The sequence below is a fragment of the Elephantulus edwardii genome, unplaced genomic scaffold (assembly GCF_000299155.1).
Source record: "Elephantulus edwardii isolate Elephantulus edwardi_28Jun2011 unplaced genomic scaffold, EleEdw1.0 scaffold00015, whole genome shotgun sequence".
In the NCBI taxonomy this organism is placed as follows: Eukaryota; Metazoa; Chordata; class Mammalia; order Macroscelidea; family Macroscelididae; genus Elephantulus; species Elephantulus edwardii.
The window spans coordinates 4,567,847-4,582,595 of record NW_006399765.1 but is presented as its reverse complement, the minus strand read 5'-3'; the positions used below and the strand labels follow the sequence as shown (position 1 = coordinate 4,582,595).

At 47.5% G+C, this 14,749-nt stretch overlaps 1 protein-coding gene across 1 annotated transcript in view; it reads right to left on the bottom strand.

Annotated features, from left to right (window-relative positions):
* Positions 1-1,749: 1,749 nt before the first annotated feature.
* The window catches only part of TTLL9 (tubulin tyrosine ligase-like family, member 9), a 49,065-nt gene continuing 36,065 nt past the window's right edge, over positions 1,750-14,749 (bottom strand). Inside the window, exons 10-14 of the mRNA XM_006881426.1 lie at positions 11,249-11,307; positions 9,544-9,740; positions 6,943-7,056; positions 5,545-5,669; positions 1,750-1,826 (exon numbers count right to left, since the gene is read on the bottom strand). Of these exons, the coding sequence (XP_006881488.1) occupies positions 1,750-1,826; positions 5,545-5,669; positions 6,943-7,056; positions 9,544-9,740; positions 11,249-11,307 (572 nt within the window). The remainder of the gene's footprint in view (positions 1,827-5,544; positions 5,670-6,942; positions 7,057-9,543; positions 9,741-11,248; positions 11,308-14,749) is intronic.

Below are 14,749 nucleotides of genomic sequence, written 5' to 3'. Positions count from 1 at the left end.
CCCAGTCTGCTACCCTGACATGAACGTGTGTTCATCATCAGTGAGGGCTCAATAAAGACTTGCTAAATGAACGGGTAGATGAGCATCATTCGGCCCCGCTATGAGAGCACACCACTGCTTTTAGAAATCACCTGTGGGGGGCGGCTTCTCCCCTGAAGTAATGCCAGGATTTCGGTTGACTTACACAGTCTGATGTGCACAGGGAGGGACAAGCGTGTCACAGCTGAGTGGTGGGGTGGTGACTGGCTGGAGAGGAGAGCACGCTTTACCTATGTCCTCACCTCCGTGCCTGCTTTTTTCCAAGAGGAGCTAGAAATCAGGATTTGGATATTCAGCTGCCTGTCTTAAATACTGCCAACAATAATGAGAAAATTTTTACAAACTTTGGTGTAGGCTAAACTGAATGCCTTCCATAAGCCAGATGCAGCCCACGCTTAGAATACTGCATTCTTTTTGAGATGGTTCGGGTGGTATTTTCTTATGGGAAGTGTATCTTCCCATGAGACATTTCTCTAAAAAGCAGGTGGGTGGAATAGGAAACAAGCCACAAGGAACTAGCTAAAGGAATTCTATGAATCGAGCATAATCTGGAACGAGCTTATTGGTAACTGAGGAAAACGAGGGGCTGGAACAGTGCTGAGGGAGCCATCACTTGTACATGAACTATCTGGTTCCCTCAGGGCAGAACCGGCTGGTGAGGGGCACACGGGTAGAAGGGAAGGAGACTTGGAGGTTTTGAGTCTTAAATCGTTCGTGACTGTTGCCCATCTTAAGTGGGAAGAAGTTGTGACAGTTTCTCCACTCTGAACACTGGTGGGGTGGGTGCTGATGGAGCACCTTCCAGACCCCTTTTTCTGGAGACTTGGAACCTATTCGAGGTTCTTGAGGGTTCGGCCTCAGTCAGAGGGCGGGGCGGTGGGGGAACGTCCCCACACACTTTCGGCGGCAGGTTTAGAGGGTGCACCTCTGGCTTTCCTGGGGCCGCTGCTTCACTTGGATATACCAAGATTCACCAAGTGTTTTCCTTCTGAAAACCTGCCATTTGTGCTCACCTGAGTCAAGCCATATCCCTCATCTGCAGCGACAGCTCCCCTGTTGCAGGAGGAGGGTGGACGGCTTCCTTGGGTCTCTGTCCCCCGTAGACATCTGCATTCCTCATCCTCACCTTGTCTACCTGAGAGCTCTCGAGCCCACTGGTTGTCAGGGGCTCCTCAGATGGGGGAAGTCTAGTCACTATAAGGAGGGGAGTGTGTGTTAACTCTGTCCTTTGCCAGACTCCCTATAAAAAACAGGATCGAGTAACTGCTTGCTTGGCAAACTAGACACAGGTAAGTTCTTAGCTCTCCAGCCCTGGTTCCCGAAGGCTCTTCCGCACTGACCTGAGAAATAACAAGTGTTAAGAGCTAGGAGATGAGTAGGCTGCAACCAACACACCTTTAAGCAAGGCCCGGTGACACTACAGGAGGCTTGTGCCCGTTTATTAAATGCCATCTCCCTGGAGCAAGACTTGCTTCATTTGTCCCCTTTGAGCCCTATTGCCAAGCCAGTCAGTCCGGCAAGGGTACAGCTCGCCCAGGCCCAGGGATTGGCTGGTTCCTGGTGCATAGACACCCAGGGAGGAGGTGTGGGCAAGGGAGGGCAAGGGGGCTTGGGCAGCGTCCGCTGAGCCAGCAGGGCTGCTGCCAGGCTGGAGGGGGGCAGGGGAGGCCTGTGGCGCCGCCCAGGGCCTCTTTCCTCCCGGCACTGGGATCAGCTGGAGGCTTTCTTTTGGCCTTGCAGGGAGTGGAACAGCTGCCTCAGCTGGTTTTTCCGATCATTGATGCAACCTGGAAATGAAGCGGTGAATTAGCTGGATCAGCTGTGCTTGATGGGAGAGGTGTGGGGAGCTTGGGGTCTAAGGACAGAAGGAACTGCCACCACAAGGCAGCCATGGGCTGCACCCGCGGCCCTCAAGCCAGTTATTTACCTCTTTGAGTGTCAGTTTTCCTCATCTGTAAAACAGGAATAGGATTCTTGCCCTTTGAGGAACTGTTAGGATTCACACACAGCCAGTTTTCCACACTCCCAGCCTGCTTTAGGCGCTGAGTGTGAACTTAGTTCTCTGCCTCTTCACACAGTGGGTACTGTTACTGCCCCACTTTATAGAAAAGGGAGCTGAGGCGCAGAGCTGTGGTGGTTCAATGCTGTTAAGTTGGAACCAACTCATGGATGACCCTCCAGTGAGTTTTCAGAGGCAGTAAATCGCATGGGAGGAGACTGTGCATCTTTCGTGGAGCAACTAGTGGATTTGAACCTTGTGCCTTTGGGTTGGCAGCTCAACTCCTTAATACTAAGCCACCAGAGCTCAAAACTCAAGAGAGGTTAAGTTATTTCCCCCTAATCACCAAGTAGTAAACTCAGACCCAAGCTGCCATCTCCTGCCTTGCACTGCCTTTCCTCACAGTTTTGCTCATTGAAAATGCATTTAGACCCACCAAAAAAAAAAAGGAAAAGGAAATGCATTTAGAGCCAGCACAGTGCCTGGTACCCAACAGGTGCTCAGTAAGCCTTCCTGTGTGCTAAGAATGACTCCGAGACCCACCCATGCCAGGTTTCAGGAAAGCATGCCAACCTGTCTATGCTGAGAGATTGTGCACACAAGCTTCCGAGCCACTTCCCTCTTCCCGAGGGCACTCACTAAAGCTGGTGAAGTGAATGGATCTGCGGGCCTGAAAGTACTGAGTGGACAGGTAATCCATTCTAAGCACACCAAACCCCCACCCCCACCTCCCTGGCACGCACTGGCCACCCATCAGGGCTTCTCTGAGCTCAGAGTCAGCTTGCAACCACGAGGCAATAACCGAAAGCACCAAAATGGTCTGCCGATGTGGCAAAGCAAAAAGGAAGAAGTGGGTCCCTGGCACCATCATGCTGTCTTGGTGCCATCCCTGAGCTGTCCATGCCAAGACCTCCTGTAGCCTAAAACGAGTAATCCTAATTCACACTATACTCTCAGAAGAGATTGAAAATGTCCTAGCATCAAAAAGAAAAGAGGGGCCACACACAAATTCAAAACCAAGTAAGTTAGATAAAGGGATAATATCCCTAACAAGTGAATATCCAAAGCCTTCATAAATTTAGCAAAACTGTAACTAACTTACATAAAAACAAATAGAGTATAGATGGCTTACAAAAAGAGAAATGCAAATGTGAAACAGTGAAACTTCCCCAGCCACCCAAGTAACAACAATGAGTCAGTACTTTCACCTGTCAAGCTGGCAAAGATTTTGAAAATGTCTTTTTCTCTCTCTTTTAATTCAAACCTGGCAAATTCATGTAATCTTCCTGGAAAGCAGATTGGCTATAGTAAGTCCATCCCTCTAACCCAGCAATTTCTGTCCAGAAGACAGAATTCTCCTGTGTAAAAGGATGTTCATTACAGCACTATTTACAAAGAGTAAAAAAAATGAGAACTGTACCAAAAGTTCAATTGTAAGAAATTGGCTTAGTGAATTTTAAATGAAAGAATATTCAAGTCCTTACGGTGGGACCAATAAGCAACATCACAGTACATGAGGAAAAAATGAAAATGGTCAAGGATTTCATTCTTCTTGGGCCGACAGCCATAGACCACAAAGGCCAGCAGTCCAGAAATCAAACGACCTAACTACTGCATTAGACAAACTATTGCAAAACATGCCTCTCAAGTGCTAAAAGCAAAGACATCATTTGGATGACTGAAGTGCACCTGACCTGGGCCACAGGATTTCCAGTTGCCTCACATGCACGCAAAAGCTGGACAATGAAAGAAGACGACCACCCAAGAATTGACCCATTCGAACTGTGGTGCTGGTGAAGAATGTCGAATAAACCATGGGTGGACAGGAAAGCCAACACTTTGTCTTGGAGAAAATACAGCCACGAAGGTAGGTCATCAGGAAGGACCAACCCCAGAGAAGGACATCACGCTTGGTAAAGCTGAGAGTCAGTGAAATAGGGACGACCTCCACGAGATAGAACAACACAGAGGCTACAACAAAGTGTCCAAACATAGTATCTGTGAAGATGCCACAGGACTGGGCCACATGTCCTCTCTTAGATAAAGTCACTACATGTCAGAGCTGATGCAGCAGCCCCTCACAGCCACGACAGCAGTGACGTGGGCTGTGACCTGCAGTTAGTTGTATGGTCATTTTCTTGAACTCTGGCACGGGGAAGAAGAATCCAGTAAACGAGAGTTCAAGTCTTGGAGACCAATCTAAGTCCAACTCCCAGCTCATTACTTTTAGCAGAACTTTAACAAGTTATGTAACGTCTGGTGACCAGTAGGAATGGTACCCACGTCCTAAACAACATGCCTCCAGAAACTCTATGAACTTTGATAAATGTCGATGGTTGTAGAGGGGCTTCAGGCCTTTTGTTCAGGGAGTCCCTGTGAGTCGTGTTCAGCTCAAAGGCAATCAACAACAAAGTAAAATAGGGGGCTCTGGTGGTCTAGTGGTAAGGAGTTGCACTGCCAACCCAAAGGCACATGGTTCAAATCCACCAGATACTCCACAGGAGAAAGATGGGCAATCACCCGTGCTATTATTGATTGATAGCCTTTGGAGAAAAAGCCTCTGAAAACCCACAGGAGGTTCAGGTACATGAGTCAGTTCAGATATGATGGTGTATCATAACAATTAAGTGAAAATATAAGTTACCAGAAAATTAAATGAGATGATGTATATGCAAGACTGAGTCCAGTCTGATCAAAAGGTCTGTCCCGAACGGTGGTTGATTTGAATATTATTGAATAATGTGGGAAAATGCAACGTGGAAAAATGGAACACAAAACTCAAGCCGATGCCAATTTTGTAAAGGAAAAATTAAAATATATGCTTTAAAAAAAAAAAAACTGGGAGGAAACACACCAGATTGTTCAGGATGGTTACGTCTGGAAGGTTTTCTGTTTCGTTCCTTAGTTTTCAAATATTCTACAATGAGTGTGAATTCTTTTTATAATCAAGAGGAAATTTTGCTTCTTTAAAACCAAATTTAAAGTCAAACCCTGATGTGCTTCCTCTTAACCTGTTATGGGTGTTTTGTTGGTTCCGTTTCCCTTTAAGTCTCCTAAAATCCACTCTGACTTGCAGCTGCCAGATTTAGAAGAGTGACTTTCACTGTGTGCTGGGCCATGTTCTAGCATATACTGCGATAAGCCAGTTGCAGTTAGGTGAGCGCTGACTCATGGGGACCCCACGTGCCCTTCTGTGTCTGACGGAAACTGCGCCCTATAGAATTTCCAGTCTCTGAGGCACATCTGTGTAGACTTAAATCGCCAACCTTTTGGTTCGAAGCTGACCCCGTTAACCATTTGCACCACCCAGCGACACCTGTGCTGAGGCAGAGCCCAATCTCTGTTTTATAGATGAGGAAATTAAAGCACAGAGAGGTTAAGGACCTTGCCCAAGATCACACAGCTAGTAAGCAGCAGCTGGATTTCAGGTTACTCAGGCTGCTTCCTAGACACGTGCGCCTCCATGACATATGCCCTGTGCCCACTCCCCGCCTGGCCCCACATACCCAGGTGTGTGTTGGCCACAAAGTTCCCCACCCCCGGCAAGTCAGGAATCCCCTCCTCTCGGCTGACAGGACCGTCGTTCCACATGAGGTCAAAGCCGCCGACTCGCTTCTCCCTTCCTGTGAGCCTGGACGGACGGGGTACACAGAGAGTTCATGAAGGAGTAGGGGGCCAGATCCTCGGCCCACCCCCACTCCTGTCCCCCACCCTCATCGTACCCACTCAAATTCCTCTGTCAATTATTTACAGGCCATTTCCCTGATGCCCACGTCAAGTCACAGAAGGGCTGTCTTCCGTTTTGTCCCCAACGCTCCCACTTGTCCTGGTAACAGGTTCCTATGGACGTTTCTGGCTTAAAGCCTGCTCTGCTCCCAGACCAAGGGCACTGCAGAGACAGGGCCTGGAGCTGTCATGCTCTGTACTCTGTCCACAGGGCCTGGCACCCCTGAGGGCTCAAATGTTTGACGAGTACATGAGTGGCCTCCTGCTGGCTCAGCATCTTCCCACTCCAGCCTAAGCACCCCTCAAGGTTTTCAGTTGAAATTTGTGCCCCTTCCTCCCTGTCTCATCTTCAGACCATGGCTCTCAGGTGGGGTGACCCCACCCACGACTCTGCGCATTGAACACTGGACCTAGGTCTGGTCAGTCAGCCTAAGTCAGGAATGGGCATGTGGCCCAATCTCCACCAGTGACAATCAGCCTTGAGACTTTTGCTGGAATAATTGGCAAAAATATAACACAGGGGAAAGAAATGTAGACAGAGAAAAAGACAGAAGGTGAGACAGTGAGAAAAGATGAACTGACCAATGTAGATTGATTGAGCTGCTGGACATTCCTGAAGCTACAGTTTCCAATATGAGAGTCAATAAATTCCTCTCTTTCACTAAAGTCAGTCAGAGATGAGTTTCTGTTATTTACAATTCAAACCGGTCCTGACTAGCACATACCTGATACCATAGACCTATGTCCAATGAGGCCAGCTTCTCAAAGATGAAATCTATGCACACTGTGGTAACAATGACTCCTCAGTGGGCCCTTACTATGACCCCAGCGCTTCATGGTACAATATCTTGCTAACTGAACTTAACAACCTGAGAGAGTGACATGCTTCCCATTTTACAGATTAAGAAACTGAGGTTCAGATGAAGAGACTGGCCTATGGTCCCAAATTAGGGATTTTCAAGGAAATCCTGCTGGGCTGAGTCTCAGAGCTGCAGTCACCTCAGCTCTGTGCTGACCAGGTTGAGTCTCCAGGCCAGGGCCCAGTCCTGTGTGAACATCTCCGTTTCTCCATCTGTAAAATGGTGGGTCAGATCACAGCCACCTACAGGGCCAGCTCAGGTCCCAAGACCCCAATTTGTCTCTCCCTGGGAGTGCAGAAGGTGGCTGCCCGCTTTCACCTGGCCTCCATGTCCACCACGTGCAGGGTGTCTTCCAAAAGGCAGGTCTTCAGCTCATAGTCCTCCTGGCTGCTGGCTGTCAGAGATGGAGATGCATTGACCTCCAGGAGCCACCTGCAGAGGGCAGGAGAGGAGAGCCCGAGGGTGACCTAGACCCTCAGCCCCTGGGATCCCACTGAGAGACAGGATGAGGACTCCTACTTCAACCAGGGCTGCTACCTTCATTTTTTTCACTTTAAAGAAAGAATCTACTATGAAGAAAGAATCTGCCTGAGTGGAAGGGGGTCTTTTTGGACCCAAGCCCCTGCATGAGGAAGTGCCTTGATGGAGAAGGACACCCTGTGATCTCCAGGAAGGCCTGACCTGCAGATGCTGAAGTAAACAAGGACCTTCCTCCACAAGAGACAGAGTGGGCCAACCCTCAGGGCTGGCACCTTGAATTTGAACTTCTAGCCTCCTACGCTTCAAAAGACTAAATTTCTGCTTTTGAAAAAAGGTTTAATGGAGGCTTGAAAAAATGGGGTGATAATAGGCACACAGCAATGATAATTAGTGATATAATATATAATGTAATATATACCAATGATTGTATAAAACACAAAGTGCATGTATAAAACATGATGTATATGAATGATTACATACAAATCAATATAAAACAAAAGGTTTCAGTGACTGAAATTCCTGGAAAACAATTATCATAAACGTAAAATCCCCAGAGGGGCCAGGCAGGCAACTTAATTAGAGAAGTAGAGAGGGGTGTAAGATTGGTTATGGGGGCCTCATACTCTGTCAGCATCTTCCTCTCTTCCAGGAGAGATGTGAACACAAGAAAAACTTCCCTTTCTTCTTCATTCCATCAAAATCCCAAAACCAAACCAGTGGTGTCAAGCTGATTCTAACTCACAGTGACTCTACACACTGCAGTGGAGAGTGGCCTCATAGGGTCTCCAAGACCAGATCTCTATGGGAAGCAATTGCCACGTCTTTCTCCTGAGCAGCAGCAGCTAGGGAGTTTGACCCAACAATCTTTTGGTTAGAAGCCGAGTTTTAACCACTGCACTGCCAGGGAAGCTCTAAAGTGAGAGCTCACCTACAGATGGAATCTGTAGATCTGCATGTCAGAGGCTGGGGACACCATAGGGAAGAGTGAAGACTGTGGCTAACTGGAAAGGGCATCCCACAGCTAACAACATGATGCAGGGCCAGACAGTGTTTCAGTCTGTTTGTTCACAGGGTTAATATGAGTCAGAACCTGTTCAATGGCACCTGAGAATAACAACATGCCACCTGTGGAGTCTAAGCACAGAAATACAACTGCAATTCATTGCCATTGAGTCTCATGACTGACCCTCCAGTGGGATTTCAGAGGTTGTAAACTGCATGGAAAGAGATTACTCCTCTTTCTCCTGCAGAGCAGCTTAAGGATTTGAACCACCTGCCTTTCAGTTGGCAGTGCAACTCCTTACCTACTTACTAGGCCACCAGAGCTCCCTCTAGAAATACAAGACTGTCTGATTGTCACAGAAGATCCAAAATTCAGAAGTGTTGTGTGAACATCTTCCAATTTGCAGAGTTTGTGAAGGCATGTGATTAAAAACAGAAGAACATAGAGTGCCAAACTCAAGGTCAAAGGCAGCCCAAGGGCCTCCAGCTTGCAACTTCTGGTTTTATGTGACCCCTCACGTCACAGACAGGACCCTGGGTCACAGAACAGGACAGGACTTGCTGAGGCTCCCACAGCAGGTCAGTGGGAGATCAGAGCCCTCAGACCAGCTTCTCACAGTCTGCTGGCCTGTTCCTCTACCAGCGGCCACTCTAATATGCCTCAGCCGTCTCTTGCTGCTGGAGCAAAGGAGACAAGTGCACTGGTGCTGGAATTCTTCTTGCCTTTTACCAGGGCTGAGCAAGCTCTAGGGTACCCACTCCCAGCTTATAAAGCTCCTTAAGAAGGTGACGGGGTAGGAAGCTGGTTCTGGGACCACCAGTGTAGGGCGGAGTACCTCAGCTCAGAAACGCTGGCTCTGGACCTGGCTCTGTCCATGACTTTCTGTGTGACCTCAAGCTTCCCACCCCACATACCCACTGGGCTTCTATGTCCTGTTGTGTCATGTGAGGACCATCACTATGGTTCCGGTTAGCTTGGGCCTCTCGGTTCTCGGTTAGCCGGATCTTCTCAGGGGCACTGGGAGAATGCACCACATTCTTGGCAAGGATCGATGTGGGAATAATATTCCCTTATGTCACACTTTACAGCCTTGAAGCACCAAGACATGCAGGGGGACAGACCCTTGCTGGCGTCGGGGTGGGGGTGGGGAATCCCTGACTTGACAGAAGTTCGGGAAAGGCCTCGTAGGCCAGGCGCCATGCTCAGGGCTCTGTAAGCAGAATCTCATTTGCTCTTCATAACACTCCTCTGAAGTATAAGTACTTTACCACCCCATTCTACAGATGAGCAAACCGAGGCACAGAGCAAGAAAGTGCATGCCAGGTGTCAAAAGTAGAGAAGAGCAAAACTGGGACCCAAACCTAGAGAGGCTGGGAGCCAAGCAAGAAAAGCATGCCCCTTTGACTTATGGCCCACCCGGGGGCCTGGCCACTTACGGCTTGAGGTCCTGGTCAATGAGGATGTCGTATCCATAAAGCTCGAAGCAGTGCTTGTCGCTGATGATCACCTTCTGCACGCTTTGCAGGCTCTTGACAAAGATATTGTCCATGTCGCTGAAGAGTGTCTCCACCGCCTGGGGCCCGTGCTTGGACGCCAGGTACTGTCGGAAGTGCTGGAGCATCCATTTGCATCCCTGAGGCCAGGCCGGCCAGGTGGAGAGAGGGGGACCTTGATTAATGAGGATTCAGCCTGTCAGGAGACTCAAAACCAATGTTGTCAGTAAGCCTTTGGACTTGGGCAAGCTGCCCAGCTGGAACTTGCAATCAGAAGGCACTATAAACCCTACTCATGGGACCGGTCCCAAGAAAAGTGTCACTCAGAGCTTGTGTCTTTGCTTTAAGATCAGGGCTAGGCACCCTGGAAATATCTGCCCAAAAGGGCTTTCAGGCCTCCTCCCTGGGTCTTCTTCCTGAGGCCTGGATCCTTGAGGCCTGGATGCGCTGTTCATGGCCACAGAGTGGCTGGTATAGGGGAAGGGTCTGCACAAGGCCCCTCATTGTATGGTATGGAGCTGGAACTGGGAAACAAGGTGATGTGGGTGAGCTGCAGACCAGTTCTGTGCCACCTCTTCTGGCCTTAAACTTGAAGTTCTAAGTTGGCCTTGAAAACTGTTATAAGTGTCTTTGTCAAGGTAGGAGAAGAGTCTGATTTACAACTTTTAAATATTTACATGTACTATATGTAAGTCTCTTCAGGCCTGGTGTTGTGTTTTGGGAGAATATTATTATAAGTGGTACAGCACGTGTTTGTCAGTTTGCTGTACAGAGATAACTTGGAGTTTATGTGATACTGAAAGCTGTGGCACTGGTGTGTCAAATGCCATAAGGGTTACAGTGGGTGGACAGGTTTTGGTAGAACTCCCTGATTAATACAGACTAGGAAGTAGAATAGGCCATTTACTTCCTAAATAACAGGGCTTTGATAATCCTATGAAAATGATGACTGCTGCAATGGGCTCTTGTGTGTCGGGAAGGCACAGGATAAAACAGGGTTCAGATCTTTTGTTCACAGGGTTGTTACGAGTCATATTTGACTCGAAAGTAACTAACAACAACAATATGTAAGTCTCCATTTGTAGCCCTGCCCTGGGCCCTGATAATGTGGAAGGTGGGCCTGGCCTCACTAGTGAACAATAAGTCCGTGAGAGGCTGGTTCTGGGCTCCTTGCCACCCCTCTGTCCCACTCCCACTCCAGCCCCAGAAGAGTCAGGTATGCATTGGTTCCCTCTCAATGGCACACAGTTTCAACAACAATCTTTACAGACAACAGACAACTGATAATTACAGCTTTCTCTTGCCGAGAAGCTAAAGGTTTCAACTGTTGATTAGTAGTTTAATGCTTTAATCACTGAGAAACTAGGGCTCTTAAATATAACTGAAAGACAATTTACATCTTTTCTTTTGTCTCTTAAAACAAAAAAAATCAAAGAAAGGTTATACATCCTTAGAACATGGCTGAAAGTTTTAGAGTTCAGAGACATTCTGTATGTACCTCAACTCCACTCTCTCATTGCCCCTCAGAATTCCCCTCAGTGCTCAAAGAACTCACCTGCCTGGCTTTCCCCCTCTCCCTGTCTACCTCCCTTTCAGAATTGATGTCCATTCTTCCCACTGACAATGAATCCAGTTCCAGCTTCCTCACCTTCTCTGGATGGTAGTCGGGAGATGTCTTCTGCACAGCAACATTGGTGAGGTGAACGTCTGGTAAAGGCTGGTGGTCAAGGGCCAGTGTGGACGAGAAGGGCAAACCCTGCCCCACGTATTTGCAGGGACTGAAATTAGAGACCTGCCTGGGAATTTATGGGGAGGACTACAAACCATTCAGAGGTTATGGGCATGGGCTTTGAATCAGCTGGACCTAGGGTCAAATCCTGCCTAAACCTTTACCAGCTGTCGGACCCTAAACAAGCTGCTTAACCGGCTAATTCTGTTTCTCCACCTGTTAAATGAGGATGTATTTACCTCATTGGGTATTTGAAAGATCAGTTAAGATACAGTGTAGAAAGTGCCTCTTATACTGCCTGGTATAGCTGATATAACATTTATGATTTTCAACACAGGAGAAAAAAATGTTCTCATAAGCAAAGAATAACCTCACTGGACACAGCACACTCCCTGTCATGAGAGGAGTTTAGGTTAAGCGTCTACTTTGTAGGAATATGGGAGAAATATTCTAGCACTAGGGAAGTGGTCAAGATGACCTTCAGAGTCCCAGCCCTGAGCGGTTCTTTTTTTGAATCACCACCACCACCGCCACCCCGCCACCTCCCCCACCTCACACCCACCACTGCTACCATCATCACCACCACCATCCCCCCACCATCTCCCAACCACTATCACCACCACCACCATCATCATCACCACCACCGCCACCCCCATCCCCACCATCATCCCCACCCACCACCACCATTCCCACCACTACCACCCCAACACCCTACCATCTCCAATGCCACCACCACTGCCGCTGCCACCATGACTACTGCCGCAACTGCCACCCCCATCCTCACCACCGTTACCGTCATCACCATCACCACCACCACCACCACCATCATCACCACCACCCGACCATTCCCAATGCCACCACCACTACTACTGCCACCATGACTACCGCTGCAACCGCCAACCCCCACCATCCTCACCACCACTACCATCATCACCATCCTCACCACCACCACCATCACCACCCCACCACCACCCCCACCATCACGATCACCACCATAATTATCACCACCACCACCACCAGCACCACCACCACTGCAACTATCACCACCATCACCACCACTGCCACTATCACCACCACCACCATCACCACCACCATTGCCACTATCACCAACATCATCAACAGCCATTTACAACTTACAGAGCACAGTTACAGACAATCTCTCTTTTGGTCTTTAAAGAATTTCCATTTTACAGGTGAATATTTTGAGATGCAGAGAGGTTACGTGACTGTCAATTAGAGCAACCTTTGTTGTCCCACCATCCTGGTGGAACCCCCAAGACTATGACTCTTAGCCACACTCTGTGCCTAGACATGAACTCACTCCTGTGACACAACTTTCAGACAAACGCAGACAGGTACTATGAGGTGAACAGTAACACCAAAGGAGGTACTCAATCCTTGGAGCAATCAACCACACAAGAGCAAAGGGCAGAATCTGCCCAGAAATAAAGCTGAGAAGGCAGGAAAGGAGATTACAGAAGGAAAAATGGAAATGAGAATCATAGAGAGAATGTGGGAAGAGTGCTGTTACAATGTGGGAATTGTTACAGGGTCATAAAAAAAATTCTATAAATGCTGGAATGGAATATCAATCTACTCTGTACATTTGCACTCAACTTACAATAAAAAACTAAATAAGTAAAGTACTAAAGCGATCAAAATTATGCTAAACAAAAGAAGCTAGATTCAAAAGACCACATATTGCTTGATTTCACTCTATGAAATGTTCAGAAAATGTAAATCTGTAGAGACAGAAAGTGGCTGCCTAGGGTTGGAGTGGGGAATGGGCAGTGACTGCTGATTGGTACAGGGCTTCTTTTTGGGGTGTTGAAAAAGATCCTAAAATATATAGTGCTGCTGGTTGCACAGCTCTGTGAACACACTAAACCCAGTGAACTGCACATCCTACTTGGGTAAACATTACGTATAGAAATTATGTCCCAATAAAGCTGCTCTACAGAATATAGGAAAGGAAGATTTTCCAGCAAAGTAAGTTATTGGCTTCAGAGAGGCAATAATTCTTGCAGGGAGGAAGCATCCTCCTCAGCATTTCATGCTTCTGTACACTTCACTGCTGCCTGAAGGAGAGGAGACAGTAGGACTTGCCTGGAAGCCCTGAAGAAACGGGCTCAAAGAGGAGACACGAATGGCATGTCAGAAGACCTCAGAGCCTCTTCATCACCAGTGAACCGGAAGTCAGCTCTCCGGGGATGGATTGGTCAAGTAATAGAGTAAATAAGCAATCAAAATCAATATGTAAGAAAAGAGTGGATTAGCTGTGAAAGCTTTGGGGGGAAATAGTTTCTTAGCTTAGAAAAAAGACAGAGAAAATCAATGGGTAGAGTCTGCAATGTAAAAACAAACCAGGTATCAAGACAAAATTGTCAGTTTGTTTTTCTGGGGTAGACTGTAGGGTGTTGCTGTGATGAGGGGAAGCTATGCCGCATGTACTTTTTTTTTTTTTTTTTTTGCTATGGCCAATGTTTGTGTTTTTATTGACTCTACAAAGGTATTTGATTATGTGAATCATAACAGATTATGGCTAACCCTGAGAAGAATGGAAATCCCAGAACACAAGTAAGCTCATGGAAAGCCCATACATAGATCAAGTAGCAGTTGTCTGAACAGACAAGAAAGCACTGCGTGGTCTAAAATCAGGAAATGTATGTGCTAGGGTTGTATCCTTTCTCTCTGAGTATTTAAAATATTGGCAGGATCACCGATGGTAGGCAGGTTTCAGCGGAGCTTCTGGACCAAGATAGACAAGGAAGAAAGATCGACTCCTGAAAAAAATAAAATCGGCTAGTGAAAACCTTGTGACTAGCGTTGTCAGAGACAGCGCTGGAAGGTGAGCCCGGTAGGTTGGAAGGCATTTGAAATGCAAGTAGGGAAAAGCTACTTCCTCTAAGTAGCTGTTAGAGGCCCTCAAGTTGAGAATGACTCATATAGCAACACTATGAACAGCCTGCCCTTCCCTGTGCCATCCTCCTCGTCTCTGGAACACTACCTTGACGACACAGAGTTAAAATTCTAGGGACTTCACGGGCACAACTCCAAAATGAGAAGGAACAGCTACAAACGTTCATTAATAATTAGAACATAGATGCATCTTCAAGGATATGAACATGTACGGCTAAGCACAATTGATAACAGTGCATCTAAATTCAAAAATCAAACTCCACAATAGTCTACGTGTTTCCTATTGCCAAAGGGGCCCTTTAGAGTAGTGAGAGAAGATCTTCACCCTGAAACCTACAGCGTCCCTATACAGCAGGAAGTAGCTAAGGGAATATGCCATCCCCTTTTCCTTATGAACCAGGGTGAAATCTCTCTCAGGGAGGAGTGATAGGGAATGGTAAAGGACACAATGACAAAGGAGATTAATCAGAACTCATTTTGACAAGCACTGTGGCAATGGGA